Raw genomic sequence first — 20,584 nt, forward strand, 5'->3', positions numbered from 1 at the left:
CCATCCTGCAATCAGCAGCTTTTCCCATGGAAAAGAAGCAAGGAGAGGGGGATCTTTATGTATCGGCTAGAAGGGAGGGTAGGGAGCAATTCATTCCTGGAATGAATTAAGACTGAGGCATTTCAAAATACACCGAGATTTCCTCTGCCCTATTTTGTGAAAACACAAAGGAACATGTCTCCTTAAAACGTCTCATTTCTCTCCTTAGTTCAGGTCACATGAAAGTTGATAGTGGTAACTGACTGCATGATATTTGGGTGTATCTGAAATGACGGACAGTCTTCTTAAGGGACCAAGAAACTATACAAATGGCACAGATCAGATGGACAGACAGACTAGTGTAGCCAGGATGTTGTTGCAACAATATTCGGGTGGGGGGGGGGTTGACTGAACAAGGAAGTTTTGAACACATCATTTTCTGGGCAGCTTGATCAAGTAAGGCATGAATGATAAATCCTCATTCATCAAAGTCAAAGGTCTACAGAAAGGGGATCAAATTTAAAAGTGACTTCCCCCTAACTTCACGAGGTATGGGCACATTACAGATTTATACATCTTCAACTCTATATTTAAACATTTTACTATTTTTTCAAAAAACTCTGAGCATAAGGGCCTCTACCCATTTTATTGTATAACAAGGTGGAGATACTGTATAGTCTCATAATATTAAGGATACAAAAGTTTGTTGTGTCTTTATACACCTGAAACTTATTTTTCTTGATTTGTAAAAATATAACAAAGAGGAATGAGTGTCCTGTACTGATTCTTTGGCATAATTCAATCTGTATCTTTGCACAGACTGTAACTGAGGGTAATGTGCCTCAAATTTCACAGTGGGCCACTTGTGGATTATAATCTGTTTCAGAAATGCATCGGTTTACCAAACAACTTATACTGTGTAAAAGATGCAAGTGAAACAATGGGTAAACAGTCACGGTTCTAATACTGGCCAGTAAAAACAACACTTTAATGTTTAGTATTTTTCTAACTCTGGTCCTGTTAAACTCTACCCAAATTTCAGCAGTAGAACTTTCTTTTGTATTTTCAAACACACAACACTGATTTATTCCCTTCCTAGGAGAAATCCATTAAAGATCATCTAAGATAGACCAATATGTGATGGGTGAGCTTTCCAGAAGTGCTTAGGGTTGGCCTAACTCTGCTTTCACTAAGTCCAAGGGGGAGTTTCACCAATGACCCCAATGGGCGCAAAGTCATGCCTGTGGTCTTACCTTTTGAGAGTAGAATTTTCAAAAGGACTCTCAAGATGATCTCAAATGAGAGCAACTCAAGATGATCTCAACTTAAGGGTGTTTGGATCCAGGGCTTTGGTTCAGGGCTAAATTTAATTTTAATAGCTCTCTTGGAAGAGATTTGACCATTTTTAATATTGAGGCACATTGGCAAAGGATGGAATTTTCAAAAGTGCGTAAATGATTTAGGAGCACAAGTCCCATTGCAAGTCAGTGGGACTTGGGCTTCTGGATTTTTTTTAAAAAGTGCCCACGTGCCTGTTCTAGTGAAATCAATGGGTAACTTCATTAGACGTTCATTAGGATCAGATCTTATCTCATGCTGGCACAGTGATAATTCTCTTTCTGCTGGATCATTAAACTTTCAATCTAACTGATCAGTTTGAAGACTCTCACAGTATGTCTTGGATCTAGGCATGTACTATAGTCTATGTGGTGACACTGTGGAGATATAAACACACTGACACTACACTTTTGACAAACGAAAGCCCGAGGACAGCTTCTCGGCTGGTGTAAATTGTCACAACTCCTTACCCCAGCGGAGGAGGTGTAAGTATTGTGCCACCACTATAAACTTTCAGCCTGATACGGAAATGAAGGCTGTAGGACCTCAGGAATACAAGCGAATGGCAAAGAGAACTATTGCATGTTTACATGGAAACATTCCAGAGACAGCAAATGCAATAAAATAAAGGATAGCCCAATAAAATACACTTTGTTAATCCGGCAAATGCTGACACGTCCATGGAAATTAGTGACGTCCTGGATTTTATTTTTCAGAAGTCATGAAGTTCTAATAAGATAGGTCCTAAAGCTCTCTGAGAAGTCAGGTGTGCAAACTGCAGGGCACGTGTATTCATGAGGTTCTACAGTACATTAAAGCCCCACTCCTGCCCTCCGTTTTCCTGTTGCAGATCCCCCTGCGCTTGCCCCACTCCACATAGGTGCAGGAGTGGGAGATCCAACCACACGAGGAGGGGCTTAATTGCCTATGCACTAAGCCAGATTTCTAACCTGAAAGTGTAAACTATATAGGGCCAGATTCTGCCACCTTGGAATACTTGCAGAGTAAGGTACTGACTACTTAGTGTGGGGCAGGGTAGCAGAAATGTATCCCTGGTAGCTGGATCCTCTTTTTATTACAATTATTTATATGGTGATAGCACCTAGGGTCCCCAGCCCAGAACCCTACTGTGCTAGGCACTCTCCAAACAGAACAAAAAGCCAGCTCCTACCCTCAAGAGACTATAATCTTTCTGGCCCAGATTCAGCACCACACTAAGCAAATGTGTAGTGGTCAGCGGTATAGGGATGGATTTAATCACATGCTATGGGGCTTTGCTGAAGTAGGGCCGTGGGCACTGAAAATTGTTCTTAATGTCTTCTCAGACCAATTTCACTGCAATGTTAGCAAACAATCTGGACAGGATGATGTAGCATCTTGTATCTCTGGAGGCAGCAATTTACAAGTTGCCCCCTCAGATTTTAATCCTCTTCTAGTATGAGCTGAAACAGATGGTTGGCCTAAGCGTACCTGACTCGCATGGTCCCTGCAGATATGCTGCAGCTAATGATATACTGCCAGGAGTCACTGTGGATCGACACCTGTCATGTTTTGACCTAGTGAAGGTATTTGACCAGGATTTTTCTGAGTAAGCTGGCTTGGCTTCTCTGGTTCTCGGAGGCAGGGTGTTTTTATTCTCTTCAACGGTATGATTTCTAACCTGATTACACATAGTTCTAGATAATGGGATGGACAGTCATCATACGGCCAAGAACACTCTGGGGAGCTGGGGCATCCTTTCACGTATCCTAGGTGAGCTCCACCGCATTTGCTTTTCTAAGATCCCGATCCAGAGCTCACAGACTTCACTGGGCGTTGAACCGGGGGCCTTAAGTCTGCATGCCCAGGGAGTTTTGGTCAAGCACAAAATATTCCTAGTGTGTTAAGGGTCTGATAGGTCAATATATGACTCCAAAAACCAAAATTCCTTCTGTATCTCAGACATGTAGCTGGACAATATCTAGAGACTAGGAGAGGGTAGAATGCCAAAAAAAAAAAAAAAAAAAGTTTTGCCTCACAATACCAGGTGAGCATAACAAGGACTATCAAACACAAACCTCATCATCTGGTGGTGGAAAATTTCGTTTGTTTTAAAAGTCTATTACAAATCTCTGGACTATTTACTACATTACATGGAAGATGCAATTAAAACATCATCTGAAGTTACAGTGCAAGAAATGCTTCGTCCCACAGTCAGTACTAAGCCTGTTTCCCTTTCAGTCTGCGGTCACTTGTTTTCAATCAGCGTTTGCACTTTGTAGACGAGGCCCCTTGCGATCATCAGGATTTCCTGGGCATTGTGATGCTCCGCCATTTCTACAAGAGAGACAGACACCGATTTGTACCTGCCAGCCTCAGGCGTTCAGGCTCCTGCAAGCCAGTGAAACACGTATGTGCAGCCATCGAAAGCACTGCATGACTGGTGACTTGCACATTCAACGGTGTCATCAAAGTTCCAGGATTAATCCTTGGGAGCTAACGGTCCAGAGATCCTACCTGCAGTGCTAACAATCCCTTTTGTTTCAGTTTTAGTGCTGGGGAAAATCCCTACAGCCATAGGGATCGGAGGAGGAATAGGCTAGCACTCTGGTAATCTTGAACCATACAGCTGACCTTCACACCCATTCCTCAGTTGCAATACAAGTCTCATACTGCCATCTATTTTAAAACGGTCTCATGCTGCCCACAGGACAGAAGTTTTATAGCCGCCCCGGAACTTTTTCCAACAAAAAAGGTAGAAACTTGTCTGAGAACAGGCTGCCCCTGCGCCTTGAAAACCCATTTTCTTCCATCACCCACATAGCTCCCAATCTATGGCAGCGGCTCTCAACCAGGAGTCTGGGGCCACCTGGGGGGGGCTGCGAGCAGGTTCCTGGGGGGGTCTGCCAACCAGGGCCAATGTTAGACTCGCTGGGGCCCATGGCAGAAAGCTGCAGCGCCATGTGCAGGGCTGAAACCAAAGCCTGAGCAACTTAGCTTTGCTAGCCAGGGCTTTTATATGCCGAAAAACAGTTGTTGGGGCACAGCTGGGCCGTGGAGTTTTTAGAGCATGGGGGGGGGGGGGGGGGGGGAAGCTCAAAGAAAAAGGTTGAGAACCCCTGATCTACGGCCACCAGAGAGGTTACCTGCATATAAACACTGGCTGTGAGTGAGGAGTGAGTCTGGGTTCCTCTGTTTTTTGGGTGCCCACCTTGAGACACCTTCTTAAGAATCCTAGCTTTTGAAAAGTGCAAAACACCCACCCTCTGGAAAACAGGCCCATTAACGTGTTCAGACCCAGAATCACTAGAAAATCTTGGCCTATTTCCCACACCCTGATCTAAAAAACCCACCAGACAGTAATGGGGAAGGGGTAAGGACAGGAGACTGACACAATTCAGCTGCTTTTTATCAATGGGTTTTTAAAAAAAAACAACCACCCATCTCTTACCATTAAAAAACTTGATGATATCGGTGAAGTCCATGTTGTTATCACGGATAATCTCGCGATAGACCTCCACTAGTGCTAAGGCAATGAAAAGGACAAAATGTTCTGAAGAGATGTGCTTTGCTGCCCAAATAACTTCCCACACTGTAAATACATCCTCGTACAACAATTCTGAATGGGAATAAACATTACAAGAGCATCTGATTATTCAAGCTGACCATTTCTGTTTCTCAAAGGACATCTTTTCTAGGGCCTTAGGCAGAGGTCAAACAGTACTAGAAGACAGATTCTGACACTCACATGAGTCATGGTGGCAAAACCTGCTCCTTAGTGGTTATACAGGCTCAGGGCGCTGTCAACGAATGAGCTTACTTTGGTTCTGAGTTTTTGTTTATACAAAACTTCCTATGAATAGGAACATTTTCCAGATTGAAAAATAAAACGACAGATCTCCCTTTTGGGAATGAAACGTTCCCTTCCAACACCGGGGATTTAAACAGCACTGAGCTGCTCCCTGGAGACTAGAAACTGACTAGTTCCGTTGTGGGTCTTGAGTAAAAAGCAAAATATAACCAGCGGAGAGGGGGGTTATGGGAGTAGATGAGATTTTTTTCGTAGATTATGAAGACAATTAACTAGTAATTTCACAAGACATACAAAGTAAATACAGATCACAGTGCAGGCATGTAATAACAGACATGAATTTACCACTAGGTGTATAATCTCAGTGGCCTGGAGCACATTCCAAGCAAGACAGACACAAAGGAGTCAGTCAGTGTGCTCTGTGAGGCAGAGAGGTGGAGTGACTTGTCCCCATGCAGGCCAGAGGCAGAGCTGGAATCAGGCTCCAGTTTCCCCTTCCTCTGCCTTGTCTAGATGCTAGGGGCCAGACGTGTAAAGGTATTTTGAGGCCTAGTTGGATTTTCAAAAGTATCTAAGTGCCCATTTCCCATTCGTTTCAATGGCTTGAGGCATCTAGATGTTTTTGAAAATCCCACTAGGTGCTTTTAAAAATCTAGCCCTAAGTTCGTTGCGCCAGGTATCAGCTCTTACTTTGTTTATGGACAATATGTAGGGCCCCAATTTTGACTGGGGCTTCTAATCCTAAATCTTCACTATTTATTAACAAGACACAACCTCGCTTCCTTGAGGGTTTGAAAGCACTGTCTGCTCTGCTGAGGTTGTGGCTTTAAAAAGGGTGCACACGAATTGTTACAGCAAAGAACAAGCCCTCAAAGTCTCATGGCAGTTTCTGTATTTTGCTGGGCTGAGAGTAGCTGCTTCTTGTCAATGTTGTTGGGGGTACAGGCAGTGAGGCATGAATCGGACGCAGAAACAGACCATTAAGGGCTATCGGGTGCTGGTGGAAACTGGAGCAAGTCCATAGAGAGCAGTGGGGTTACTTCAGATTTCCACCGACGTGCCCGCGAGCAGAGTCTGGCTCGAACAGTTCGAAACTCTCAGAACACCTGGGCCCAGTGACTGCGTAGGCTCTGCAGCAGTAAGACTCAGACCTCAGTGGTTCAGGAGCCAAATTAGCCATCAACATGACCCAAAAGTCATGTGACTTCATTGTTTCATTTACTAGAGTGCTATATATTCACATTGAAACAGTATGATGGGGAACTACTTTGTTTTTATATATATTATGCTCACAGCAAAATGACGGGCCAAGTATTATTATTTTTATCAACTACAATTGGTTAATCAGATAGTAAAAGCATCCTGATTGGTTAATAATTTAATGAAATCACACAGTGTTTTAATCTCATGTGGGGTAAAGAGCCACTTGCAGCTCACGAGCCTCAGTCTGAGTATCACTGGTCTACAGTGTGCGTTTGGCTGTGGTCGTCTTTGGAGGAGGACTTGGGGGTCCCTTCAGAATCCTCTTCCCCACCCACCATCTGAGAGCTGCTCCAGCGAGAGAGAGAATCCACAGGCTCTCGTTTTTTCTCCTCTTCCATCTCTTCTCTGCAAGACCCGCACTTAAAGCATGTGAACATCTGTACTTTTCATAGCTGAGTGTTAACATTTCTTTAAGCATCTGATCTGGGGAAAGCTGGCGTGTGTTTAAGTGAACTATTGACTTGTTCTACAGCAAGCAGCGTCTCTTGGGTTGTAGCAACTGGTTATGATACACTTCTATTTAATGGTGGGAGAGGACATCTTGGTGTTTGGGATAGAGCAGGGGTGGCCAACCTGTGGCTCCGGAGCCACATGCAGCTCTTCAGAAATTAATATGCGGCTCCTTGTATAGGCACCGACTCCGGGGCTGGAGCTACAAGGCGCCAACTTTCCAATGAGGGGGGTGCTCACTGCTCAACCCCTGGCTCTGCCACACGCCCTACCCCCACTCCATCCCTTCCCGCCCCCTCCCCTGAACCTGCTATGCCCTCACTCCCCCCACCCCCCAGAGCCTCCTGCACACCACGAAACAGCTGATCGTGAGGTGCGGGAAGGGAGCAGGAGGCGCTGATTGGTGGGGCTGCCAGTGGGTGGGAGGTGCGGGGAGTGGGGTGGGGGAGCTGATGGGAGCCTGCTGACGTATTACTGTAGCTCTTTGGCAATGTACAATGGTAAATTCTGGCTCCTTCCCAGGCTCAGGTTGACCACCCCTGGGATAGAGGATTATGTGTAATATGGTAGCACCTACAGGGCCCAACCAAGACTGGGTTGTGCTAGGTGCCTTGTACTATCTTCAGAGCTAATGCTGGGTTGATTTGTTAGAAGGCAAATTGAGAATTATAGGTAGGGTCCTTGGCATGACCATGGCGGCCTCTATTGACCATTCCTACCCCTAAAACCAACCCCCACAGCTGCTCGCTGCATTACACGCCACTGAAGTCAGGCTCTGAGTGTTATTACCTCTTTTAAAATCAAGCAGGAACCAACGATAGCAGAAGTAAAAGTGGGTGTAGTCTCCGTTTTGGTGCATCAATTCAAAGAGCTCACAGTCTAGAATCTGGAAAACAAAACAAAACCTTTAAACTTCAGTATCCTGCCTCCGACAGCACCAGTACCAAACGCTTCGAGCTGATTCTCTGTGCCCCACCCAGCCTGACCGGGTGGTTCGAGTAGCTCCTTAGCTGCTCTAACACCACTACCTCTCTGTCTCCCTCCCTGTCGTGACCCTACACCAGAGGTGGGAGGGGGTTACCTCCACCAGCTTTATGACAGCTGAGACTTCCCCTACAGCAGGGGAATTCTCCACTGGTCACCTCCAACCAGAATACAGCTCAGGGTGGCCATAGTGGGCTAGAGCATCCAGCCCCTTGGTTTGGAGCGGTTGTGCTGGAAGAGGAACAAAATCTTTGCTCACAAGGGTACAGAAAAACGGGGTAGGAAGTTTGTATAAACCTCTGGGGCCAGATCCTCAGAAAGTGGCTGAGTTTCACTGAAGCGGACAGCAATGGCCACATACCCCAGCTGCAGATGCTTAGCTGAGTTCCCACCAGCACACGGGCAGGGGGGTGGCAGTTGCGTACAGCTGTTCGGACGGCACTTCAAAAACCAGGGGACAAAGCATCCAGCTGGCATAGCCGGATTAATATTGCTGAATGTGGGGTGTCTGATCACTCTAGCCCCTAAACGTCTCACGTGGGTGAGGGGGGAGAGACAGGATGGGACTGATACAGCAGGGCAGAAGTCAGGACTGCAGGCTTTTATTGCCTACTTTGCCACTGCGTGTCCTTGAATATGTCATTTAAGTTCTCTGTGCCTCAATCTCTTCATCTGTACGATGAGGATTACCCTTACTTTCCTCGCCGGGGGGTAGCAGGCAGGTTGATATTTGTAGAGCTCTTTAAGGTCCCCAAGGGATAGGGCTGTTACCTGTCTGTAGCAGCAGCATCCTAAGGTCCCATCTGCACCTTTTGAAAATCTCTCCCCCCGTGGCCTGAGTTCTTGGCAGACCATATTTCACCACCTGCCCTTGCTCCGGTAGGTCAAAGCAATGGTTAGTCATTGCAGCGCGGTAAAGCACCGGTTTGGGAGCCATGATGCCCCAGAGGGGTCCCAAAACTGGTTGCAGTTCTAAACGTGGGGGTCATGGGAGGGGAAAAAAGATTGGGAGCTACTGCTTGAAGGTCGGCAGCAGGTCATCCCAGCTATTTTAAGGGCTGGCTCGTGTGCGCCGACATTTATAAAAACAACAAACCCAAACGGCACAAATCAAGACGTGTCAGTCACTTGCCATGGAAGCTCTTTGGACCAGAGACCATTTGTTTGTTATACATTTGTGCAGCGCCTAAAATGGTGGGGCCCAACAATACAAATAACAGACATCTACCAGCCTGCATTGTGGTCGAAAAGTTCAAAGAAGCTAATGATGCGTCCAGTCCTGCAAGCCTGACTCACAGGAGTGGTCTCACTGATTTCCACAGAATTACCCATTTAAGGAGTGCAGGACTAGATTTTATAATCGGCTCCATTTTGTTATATGGAGTAATCTCTACTTACAATTCATAGTCTAACTCGCTGCAGAATGGAAGAGCCGTAAAATGCGAAGACCTCTCACCAGAGGTCAGGTGAATGTCTCAAACATAAAATGTGGAAGCGAATCAAAGTTAAGATGATTTCTCCCAGAGGCCAATTGATGGGCTAGTGAGTGAGCGCCTCTTTCACGGACGTCCGCCCAAGGTTCTGAAGTAAGTTGCTGTTCAGCAGCGAAATTGTTGAATGTGTTGGCCCTCCTAGCCCTCTTCCTTATTTAATCCGTTCTGATATTTTTATTGCCCTTTAAAATCTGCCACAGAGCCACAGTATTGGACAGCCAGACACGGAAATACAATTTCAGCAAACTCCACTGCCCAGGATCTGTTCTAATGCATTTGCTCATTCAGCACGATAAGCCAAATGTAACCATTTGTTTGGATTAGCAGTGGCTCTCAACCTTTCCAGACGACTGGACCCCTTGCAGGAGTCTGATTTGTCTCGCATACCCCCAAGTTTCACCCCACTTAAAAACGACTTGCTTACAAAATCAGGCATAAAAATACAAAAGGGTTACAGCACAGTATTGCTGAAAAATGGCTGACTCTCATTTTTACCACTTAATTATAAAATAAATCGATTGGAATATAAATATTGTACTTACATTTCAGTGTCTAGTATATAAACAACTCATCGTCTATGACTTTGGCAGTGCCTTTTATAAAACTAGGCAAGTATCAGATGAGTTGATGGACCCCCTGGAAGATCTCTGTGTACCCTCAGGGGTACGTGTACCCCTGCTTGAGAACCACTCAGCTAGTTTACCCACCAAGTACCACCGGATGAATGATAAACAGAGACATCTAGGGGTGCCATAAAATAACTTCCTCTGATTAAGAAGCCCCTATCTTAGGGTATGTCTACACTACAGGATTAATCCGAATTTAGATAATTCGAATTTGGGAAACAGGTTGTATAAATTCGATTGTGCGCGGCCACACTAAGCACCTTAATTCGGTTTTTAACCACATTAATTCGGTGGTGTGCGGCCACACTACCCCATTAATTTAAACACAGTAATTCGGTGGTGTGCGGCCACACTAACCCTAATTCGAATTAACAAAATCGATTTAGGCTCTACTCCGTTCGTCGAGGTGGAGTACAGAAATCGATTTAAAGGGCCCTTTAATTCGAATTAACTGGCTCTGTAGTGTGGACGGGTGAAGGGTTAATTCGGATTAACGCTGCTAAATCCGAATTAATCCCGTAGTGTAGACCAGGCCTAAGAGTGTTATCAGCATATTGCTTACTTACAGTTTATGGTAATAAGTGCTACATGCACAAGTCTTTAAAGGATTGGGGCCTCCAATTTGGATATAAATAAACGTGTATTAAGTAAAATAGCTTCTTGTTAATGTTTTCACATTATGTGAATAACCTAATTATTTTTATTTTAATCTCAAAGTCTGCATTAAGGTTGAGCTGAGTTTTCATATTTAAAGCAAGGATTCAAGCGCTGACACACGTATGAATACAGCACATCTTCCCCAAAATTACAGCACTTAATCTCTAAGTACACAATGACTCTTCTGAGAATCTGCAATTAAACTGGTTGATTAAAATTTTATCCTTTAAGATACTCAGTGAGGTTTTTTGTCTCCAATGATTTTAACAGACACAAGCTTCCCATATTGTTAAAACTAATTTTATAAAGATCAAATGTCATATCTAAATATCTGTGTGTAGACATATTTGTAGCATTGGAAGTGTTTAGATCTTAACTGGTTAAGCTCAGTACCCGTCAGCCTCCTTGCATGCCAAATCTTTCCTTTGTTAATTTTAAAATGATAAAACCATAATGTTTTGTTCTTATTATTTGTAACCTATTTACCCTGCAAAACTGAGATCAGATGCAGCAGGGGTGTGGGGGGGGGTTTGTTTGGTTTTCCCCAAAGAGTTGTGATCTTCTTACAAATAACCCAAGCACTGGAATGGGTTACCTAGGGAGGTGATGGAATCTCCTTCCTTAGAGGTTTTTAAGGTCACGCTTGACAAAGCCCTGGCTGGGATGATTTAGTTGGGGATTGGTCCTGCTTTGAGAGCAGGGGATTGGACTAGATGACCTCCTGAGGTCCCTTCCAACCCTGATATTCTATGATTCTATGAACCCAGCTAAAAAATTATGTGCATGTCTGTCCCTCTCTCTCTCACACGTACTTTGCTCAAGATACACACAATGAAGCAGTGGCCCAAACAGGATTATATAAACCAGGGGTCGGCAACCTTTCAGACGTGGTGTGCCGAGTCTTCATTTATTCACTCTAATTTAAGGTTTCGCGTGCCAGTAATAATTTTAACATTTTTAGAAGGTCTCTTTCTATAAGTCTATAATATAGAACTAAACTATTGTTGTATGTAAAGTAAATAAGGTTTTTAAAATGTTTAAAAAGCTTCATTTAAAATTAAATTAAAATGAAACCCCCACCGGACCGGTGGCCAGGACCCGGGCAGTGTGAGTGCCACTGAAAATCAGCTCGTGTGCTGCCTTCGGCACGCGTGCCATAGGTTGCCTACCCCAATATAAACCATCACTGCTCCTGACTGCTTTTCCCCCACCCCCGCCCCACCTTCCTTGCCTTGCAGTGGAATGTTGGGGCGAAATAAATCACCCAAAGGTTATAGCCAGAACAGCCTTTCAGTCCAAGCCCTGCAGGCGAGCTCAAAGGAGAGCCAAGACAATTCAGTGTTCTTTCCTTCTCAATTGCTCTAGGGGGGCCTGAGCCTTCTCCCATTGAATCAGCCCGTAGACCCCTATGTCATCATTACTCTTTGTAGCTGGTGTGCAGGATTGGTCCATGCGCTTTGTGGGCAGAGCTGTGCTGTACCAGAGAGCCTCAGCGCTCCTGCCAAGAGCTGTGTACGGGACTCTGCCCTAGGCAGGTAGCAAGGGACGTTTGGGATCACAGACACCCGGGAACTGAGATGGTTAACCTCCCAATGGAGCGGTCACCACCAGGGACGGCTCTATGTATTTTGCCGCCCCAAGCACGGCAGTCAGGCGGCTTTCGGCGGCGCGCCTGCGGGAGGTCCGCTGGTAACGCGGATTCGGTGGCATGCCTGTGGGAGGTCCCACGGCTTTGGTGTACCCGCCGCCGAATCCGTGGGACCGGTGGACCTCCCTCAGGCACGCTGCCGAAGGCTCCCTGACTGCCGCCCCCACAGCAACTGGCACGCCGCCCCCCACAGCTTGCCGCCCCAGGCACATGCTTGGTGCCGCCCCTGGTCACCACCTCATTGCATCAGCAGGAAGAGCTTGCCCAAGAGCAGGGCAGCGTTAAGCTAGTGGGACACAAAGGCCGATACAAACATGCTTCCCCTGCCCTAACCCCAGCTCCTCTCCAATGAGGACTCGCCTGAATTAACGATCGCATGTTGGCAAAATGTGTGTCCATAGCACCTCCGTTGGGGAAATTCTGGCTCATTCTCTTCATTAGGTGGCTGAAGCAGCTGTACGCCAGTTGATCTGTGGATAGAAGGTGGATGGATTAGAGTGCTGCAAAACCTGGGACCCACGTTTGTACTGGACAAGGCAATATGCTGCAGGGTAAGGTGGGGGTGCGAGAGGGGGAGGGGGGGCAGCTTTCTCCTTCCAAATCTGTTGTTTTCCCCCATGACCAGTGCTGGGTGAAAACATGGGGCGGGCCACTGGAATGTCTGTTCTGATTGCAGAGCCTCTCTTACTGGGGGTGACTTGAGAGGCAGAAGGAACCCAGCTAGACTTGCAGATCCCATGTTGAGTTTGCAGCGCCAGCAGCTACAACAATACTGTTACCTCTGTTTACAAGTCAACTTTAGTCTGAGGAGAATACATAGGGAATCCCCAAGAGGCCATTGTGAGTCACTTCGCAACAGGAAGATGACTGGAACGCTGCAGGCTTCCGGTTGGGGGAGTTGCCGTTACATAATGCACACAGCTTCCTCCCAAACGTGGTACTTTTTTGACTCCGTGTGTTCCAAGGCAAAGCATTACAAAAGGAAAACTCGGCCCGCCTACCATTATCCAGTATAACCATGAGAGGAGCCAGTAGGTCACACATGCCCTGGACGTATCCGACCTCCAGGTGCTCCCAAACATAACTGCATGAAGAAAGAAACAGAAGAGACACTAGCAAACGTAGTCTCTAAATCCCCTCTGCTGGATTGTTTTTAGTGAACGTTAAGACGTTAAGTGTAGCTTCAGTGGGTGAATTCCCCAAGGAGGAAGCCAATTGTGCTTACAGAAATCACCCTTAAAAACCTCTACAATTTAATAGAGAATGAGATCCTTTCCTACAGCTTTTTGGCACCAGCCTACAGCATTCTGTGTGAGGGAGAGAACTTTCTACTGCTCCAAAAACCCCCTATGGGGAGGTGCTCTGGGAATTCTCCGTGAGGGAACAGCTGCATATTAGTCATATTACAGCCAGTGGGAATCCAGCCCCAGATTCCAGCTTTCGGAATCATGCCCTAGGAAACTAAGTAGATTTAAAACACTGTATGAACTTCTAATACCACTTGACTGGGGCAGAAGGTAGCTCATACCACATAATTTAGATGCGGAAACTGTAATCCGGAGGCTTATGGAAAACCCCAACCAACGCACAGCCTCGAATGTCGGAGCATCCAAACTTTTCCGATGAGAAGTAAGCTTTAGTTTTTGGACTCACTTATAATGGCAGAGCAGGATACTCCGCTAGCAGCAACATTGTTAAAGGGATGGTAATGACCGTTCTCAGGAGTCTGGGGTACTGGAGGGGGTTTGATCTGGAAATGTATCCTTCCCACCCACTTAAACATCACTCTAGCATCTGAGCACCTCAGTTTCCTTAATTAATTTGATCTTTGCTACACCCCCTGGGAGGTAGGGAAGCATTATCCCCATTTTACAGGTGGGGAACAAAGTAGATTACAAAACTTGTCCAAGGTGATACAGAGAGTTTGAAGCTGGGACTTAACTAAACTATCCATCCTACCTCATCATCTTTCTCTAGAAGCTTTTGGCCATACTTCACTGCACTCTGGAGGGATGGGAGAGGCACGCACTAGCTAATATTAACCCAAGTTAGCTGCAGTACAGTGAGGAGACGCGTTTGCTTTGCAAGCTGTGTTACCTGCACATGATGTTTCTGAGTTTCTCCAGGTTAGCAGCAGTAAAATACCAATAATTCCGGTCGCACCTCTGGACATCTTTGTCGATTCTATGCAGATTTAAGGCAACAGTGTCCAGTAATTCTATCTAGGAGGTTTAAAAACACCCAGTGAGTCACATTTGCTGTTAAACAAAAGATGCTTCTAGAGATTAACTTGAGTTAAGAAGCAGGAAGACGGCTGGATTCAGCCTCGTCCCCCTAAACCCCACGGGAAAGCGCTTTGAGATTGGCAGATGAAAAGTGCTCTATCCGTGCTAGGTATTATCATTACCAAGAGGGCGCTCCAAGCAGCACCGGAGCTCGCTTACCTGGCTCCTGCACTCACCGCAACAGCACAGGGGGAATCCTGGGGGGGCCGTGGCCTGAGTACATTGCGCTCTGGCAATTTCCAGCTGCGTATAGGCCCTTGGAGGCAAGCTGGCCCAGTTTAGAGCAACCCCTAGGATTCTTGAAACACCGTGGGAACCAGGGGCTGGTGCAGGTTGGCCCAGAGAGGGCGCCACAACTGACTTCCCTCATTGCTGTTGAACTGAGTAGATTTTGGCACAACAGAGGATTTGACCCCAGATGTGATTTGATTCCACTGAACCCGGAAAGCCTAGAATCCCACACTGCATCTTAAATACATACAGCTACCTGGGAGGCATTAATAGAGCAGCTACCCACTTCACTGCTGTTGAAAGTCCCAGGGACAGTGCATCTGCTCTCCCTGTTCAGCCATCCAAGCACATCCCAGCGTTGCAGGGGATTATTAATGGGCGATGGCAGGCTTTTAGCAGCAACAGGCCCGAAGCAAGAAAGCTTAAATCTGCCTCTAGCAACGCTAATATCCGAACAGGTGGTGTTGGGTCCAGATTAGGGCTAGGGAGCAGTTTCATGGGTTAGGATTTGGATCAGACGGCGCTAGACTCTCATGAGTTGTTCCTTTGAGATTTTGGCCACCTCTGAATTGGACCCAGAAGAAAGGCTGCTTCTGGATTTGGATCCAACCCAGCAGTAAAACAGCTCGGATGGATTTGGATGCAGGGGTTCCCCTCCTGCTCCCTGACATTCAGAGAGTTTAGGTGCTGGTTTTGGCCTATCCTGCTTGACAGAAAGGCTGAAATACATGCAGGACCATGGGGAGGAAGAGAAGGCAGAGTGCTCTACAGACATAGGTCCATGCGTAATAGGATAAATGGTGACCTACTGTATAGGCAGCTCCACAAACAGAACCAATGTCCTCTCCAGACGTTAAATAATCCAACTGGGAGCACAGTTGTTCCTCCGTTACAGAATCCTGAGGCTCTGAGGGGACCGCCTTGGCTTTCTGAGCCTGGGCCAGGTCCAGATCTGGTCTTTCTAAGTCCGCGCTAACTTCTTCCTCCGCCCCGTCCTCAAAGCAGACACTCTGCCCGTCGTCGATGCTGGACAGGATGCCCGAAGCGACCGAGTAATTCCGAGAAGAAGGCAGCCCGGAGTCGGGAGAATCAAATTCTACTGAGTGCTGTTCTGCTGCAGCCACGGCGACCGGAGTGTCGACGTTCACCACAGTCAAAGAGGGGTCAACCGGACCTTTTAAATCTCGCTCGGTTGAGTCCATTTCATCTACAGATATGAAGACCTGATGATGATGATTGCAGGAGGGGGGAAAAAAGGCAAGACCAAATGAGTCCCAAACTCGTGTGTGGGGCTAGGTTATTTCAATAGATAAGATCACTGAGTCAGTAGAGCATCTGTATATTATCACATGCAGCATCCGTGCGTGTTTAAATTATAGCTGAACAGAGTGGATCTACCCAGATTTTACAATGAACTTAGAGGCTGGATGTGGCCAGAGAAGGGACTCTAAAAGTAATATCCACTTAGGAACTTATATCTGCACACCGTGTCCTAAATTTTCAAAAATGATTTGATGTTGAATGTCTGTTTTTGGGCACCTAACCCGAGTCACGTTTAAAGGGGCCTGACTCTCAGCACCCACCTGCCGAAAAATCAAGCCCCTTTATAAAACGTCTCTAGTTGGGCACCCAAAAATGGAGGCACCCAAGTTGAGCAATCACTCGTGAACCTGGAGATCCTGGCCTTCAACCTCATGTTCGCTTCCTTGTGTTGGGCAATCAAACTTCATCACTTTTTTTTTTTTTTTTTTAAACTTGCTACAGATTTTGGGGACAAGTTCTGTTCTCAGTGACGTGAGCTGACTTCTTATTGTTCGGAAGAGAAGTGCATAGCTTAGACTAATCTTGAATGTGTGTGTGACGGGGCTTTTATAGTCACAGATGGCTAGAGACGGAAGAGCTGTTAGGTCATTGTCTATCCCTTCTAGCAATGTGGGTTTGTTCTGGACAATACAGTCTTACTGTCCACCTGACTTTCATTTTTTCCCTACAGCTTTGATGACTAAGATTTTTTTTTTTTAAAACACATCCATGTGCATGAATTTAAGTTCTTTTCAAAGGTGACAGATTAGCAACCCTGGAGATGCAACCACGGCAGCGCCAGTCCCCTACTCCAACGCACAGCCTACCGGTGTGGCTAACGCCTAACCTTAGGCAGACTGAATAGCCCTTGTGACATACCTATTCTGTGCTCAGCATCTAGGCTTAGAGTGATGAGGGTGGAGCCACACACTGGGGCCATCGCTGATCTGAGCACCTGCCTACTAGCGATGAAACTGAGACCCACCCCATGGTTGCTGGAATAGTAACTGCCGATCACTATTGCTCTTGGCTGGATTTGAACTTGGGACCCAAAGACAAAAATATCTTCAGAGCCATTATCAATCCCTTGAGCCAATCCATTCCCCAGAGGCTCTTAACGGAGAGGGATTTTCTACTGCTGTGGTACACAGAGGCCATAAAAGCTCCTTAGGCAGCTGGGGGAGAATACCCCCAATGCAGGCTTAGGAACAACCACAGACTACCCTACACGTGCCCCATTGCAAGCCCTGGCATGGTACGGCCCAGGGGCCATAGCCCAGAACTCGACAGAGATTCCAGGATGCAGAGCTGCTGGGCAGGCTCTAATTGAGAGCAGCTCCCTGGACTGCCTAAATTATGCAGAGAGCAGTTTCCCAAGGGTGCCTCTGCTACTGTTGTTCCCCCGCAAGCTGTGCCTGCGTGCGCTAGGTTTCCAGCATCGCCCGTTGTACTGCAACATTCCTTGAGGATGAGTGCACAGGAGAGCAGAGAGCTAGACAAGACCACGTACGTCGTTGCTGATGGTGGAATCCCTGTGGATCAATCGCTGAACGTGGCTGTCAATGCTGCTGCCTGATGAAAACTTAGCAAAGATGGCAGAGTGCGACTCTTTCTCCCGCTGCTTCACGATGACCTCGCAGGCTTTCCACTCGGCCATGACCTTCTGATACTTGAGAGCAATATCTTCATCCACCTTCAAACAAAGACACAGACAGATACAGCTGAAATGCTAGACTCTCCTGGCAGGAGGGCATCCGAGACAGTCAAAGGCCCAGACGGCATGGCTTGCACGTCAGGAGAGATTAAAGCTAGTGAGGTGGCCAGACAGGATCTGAAATCCCGTTGAGCTCCAGGGAAACTGGGTTTGGGGTCTAGATCTCAACTCCAGGATGGGGCCCATCTCCAGCAACATAAGAATGGGGGGGGAGACTAAATTCAGGGTGTGTGTGTGTGGGTGTGTGTGTGAGAGAAGATGGTCTTGTGATCACTGAGCTGGGATTTGGGACATTTTCCCTGAGAGACCTTGGGCAAGTCACTTAGTACCCCTGTGCCTCAGTTCTCCATCTGGCCAGTGGGGTTACCAGCCCTGCCCCCCTCACAGGGTGTTGTGAGGATAAATGCATTTGCTTTTGGGAAGAGGTCAGCAAGAGGGAGCCACAAATAGCTAGACAGACGGGCAAAGTGGAATCAGGCGCATGGACAGAATGAGAGGCAAAGGACTGTAGTGAAATTTAAGGGCAGGTCAAGCTAGAACCAACTAAAAGGAAACAGTGAAGGTGCAGAAATCGCAGCTGCAGCCAGCCAGTAACATCAGGCTTGTTAAATAGGAGCAATCAAATCTCATGCTTCAGGGTGTAAGCTGCCACCACAAAGGGCAGGAAGGATTTTTTTTTAACAGTGTCATGTACAGCACTTCATGACTGGCCTCAGATAAATGAGAAGGGTGCTGCCTACCTCCTGAAATCTCATCTAGAGGTGAGGTGTGACTTGATGGACCAATGGCCTGCTCTATTCAAATCCTATGGCCCCCATACTGTATTTCTGCCCCCACCCCCACTTCCATCTTTGTAAACTAGGCCCCTGCAGTGAGCACCCGCCCTGGGTCTTGTTATTGGAATATACAGTTTTGCTACTGCTGGTTTCCTCTGTCGAAAGGAAAGTCAGACACCAAAAACGCTCTCTGGCTACTAGGAGAGACACAATAACTTTGCTGCTCTGTTGCTGGTCAAGAGCCATACTAGCGAGCTGGCTTCAGGCTCTGGGCTTTGCCAGCTGGTTGCTACTGTAGCCTTCTCCCTGGGCGCTGGGGGATATCGGTCAGGCGAGGTGGCTGTGGAGTTGTAAATCAGAAAGTACGACCCTTAGTGGGAGGCGGGAGGAGAGCCGTGGGAGGCAGTGTCCCCAGCCTGGCTGCTCAGCGATGACGGCGTGATAGTACAGAAAGCAAAGGTGATAAATCATCTGGGATGGTTTCAGTGGAGGACCTGGAGAGCTGAAATTCTGACCGCTTGGATTGCTCACTTGCCTAATACTCCCTTCCATCCAACGCAGGCCTTTTTGTTCAGGGGCTGACTCCCCAAACCGATGCACCATTATTATGATTAATAATTATTTGTGCCCAGGACCCCCGGTCACGGATCTGGGTCCTACTGTGCTAGGCGCTGGACAAAGACGGTCTCTGCCCCAAGGAGTTTTCAGTCTAGCACTTCAATGGCACACGTTATCTAAGGATCCCAAAGCACCTAGCAAACACTGATTTACGCCTTGCAACCCCCTGGTGAATTTAGTAGTAGTCCTATTTTACACATAGGGAAACTGAGGCACAGCTATTAAAATGGGAATATAATGCCGTTGTCCTGATTACCGATCCCTGGCGGTAACCCCCAGACAAATATATCCTCTGAAGCTGGGACTAGAACCCAGGTGTCCTGACCCCAGGACTCCTGATTTAAGCACTAGGCAAACAGTCCCCTCCCAATAAATGCAGATTGGTCTTGTTTTTCTACTTACTGAATATTACCCGTACTCATCGGTTTCCCCTCCCTCTGGAGGAAAGGGAAAACAAGAAGATTGGTACTTTCTTGTCTCCCCTTTTGATTGCAGCCTGGCAAATTAGAGAGAGTTGGAGTTATCTGGGCTCCATCTCTAGTAATTGGTGTCTAACAGGAGAGGAGCCGGACTGGCAGTCGAGAGACACGTGCATCTCATGTCACAGGCGCTGCAGCGCGTTGCCAACATCGCTATTGCTAAAGCTCTAATTTATCAAGAACGGCAGCCTGGCGGAGAGGTCCAGCCACGGGCGCGTGAGGTCAGTCTCCGGAGCGCCGCGGTCAGCCACACGCTCACACTACCACGTACACACCCAATCCCTCTGCCTGCCCTTTCCTCCCACTGAGACCTACGCCGAGCACAAGTCACGCCGGACTCCCCCTGCCGCATTCAGCATTCAGGCTGCTCGCCTACGATTGCCCTTTGCAGACACAGACACGCGGGTCCATCAGCATCAGGGTCATGTCTTCAGGGCCACTGGGAGGCTGCGGTGTGAGGTCAGCATCACTTCACACATTCCAGTAAAGCATCTCATAAAAGGGAGACGCGGTTCACACACTGTTTGGCCTTCAGGCACAACAAAAAAAAAGCATCAGGAGAGCCTACAGTGTCTACCCTACCTGAAAGCCACGCCCAATGGTCTGCCTGGGACCCTGCAGCTTTTCTGAGGCAGAGATGCCATGTGTTACGGGAACACGGCAGTGGGGCTGCTAGCTGTGTAGGCAATGTGCTGTCCGAATGTTCATCACAGCCCCCGTAGCCTAGGGCTGTAATGTGTAACGGTCCTGGGCTGAAATGTGGTAAATGTCGTTAGCTTGGCAAAAGTGGTGTGTGTGTGTGTGTGTTACAAATAGTATGTTAGCATTTACACTTCACAATGATAGTTCCCAGGAGGGGCGGGCGGGTTTTTAAAGACGCATCTTACTTGCTTCCAGGAAAAGGGGACAAACCTACACAGCCCTCATGGTCCTTTGTAGGAGCGCCCGGTC

General features: G+C 47.3%; 1 protein-coding gene across 3 annotated transcripts in view; it reads right to left on the reverse strand.

The window, feature by feature from the left end:
- Positions 1 to 383: 383 nt before the first annotated feature.
- Positions 384 to 20,584, reverse strand: part of SGSM2 (small G protein signaling modulator 2) — a 134,814-nt gene continuing 114,613 nt past the window's right edge. For 2 of the 3 annotated variants that reach the window (XM_026656482.1, XM_026656480.1), the window contains 8 exons: positions 17,557 to 17,739; positions 15,554 to 15,967; positions 14,326 to 14,450; positions 13,230 to 13,312; positions 12,589 to 12,698; positions 7,610 to 7,706; positions 4,748 to 4,915; positions 384 to 3,633 (listed from right to left, as the gene is read on the reverse strand). In XM_026656482.1, coding sequence (XP_026512267.1) covers positions 3,545 to 3,633; positions 4,748 to 4,915; positions 7,610 to 7,706; positions 12,589 to 12,698; positions 13,230 to 13,312; positions 14,326 to 14,450; positions 15,554 to 15,967; positions 17,557 to 17,739 — 1,269 coding nt within the window. In that variant the 3' untranslated portion in view covers positions 384 to 3,544. The remainder of the gene's footprint in view (positions 3,634 to 4,747; positions 4,916 to 7,609; positions 7,707 to 12,588; positions 12,699 to 13,229; positions 13,313 to 14,325; positions 14,451 to 15,553; positions 15,968 to 17,556; positions 17,740 to 20,584) is intronic. The other variant, XM_026656481.1, reaches the window with a different exon arrangement.

Source organism: Terrapene carolina, unplaced genomic scaffold (assembly GCF_002925995.2).
Source record: "Terrapene carolina triunguis isolate 2854851 unplaced genomic scaffold, T_m_triunguis-2.0 Scaffold231, whole genome shotgun sequence".
NCBI lineage: Eukaryota > Metazoa > Chordata > Testudines > Emydidae > Terrapene > Terrapene triunguis.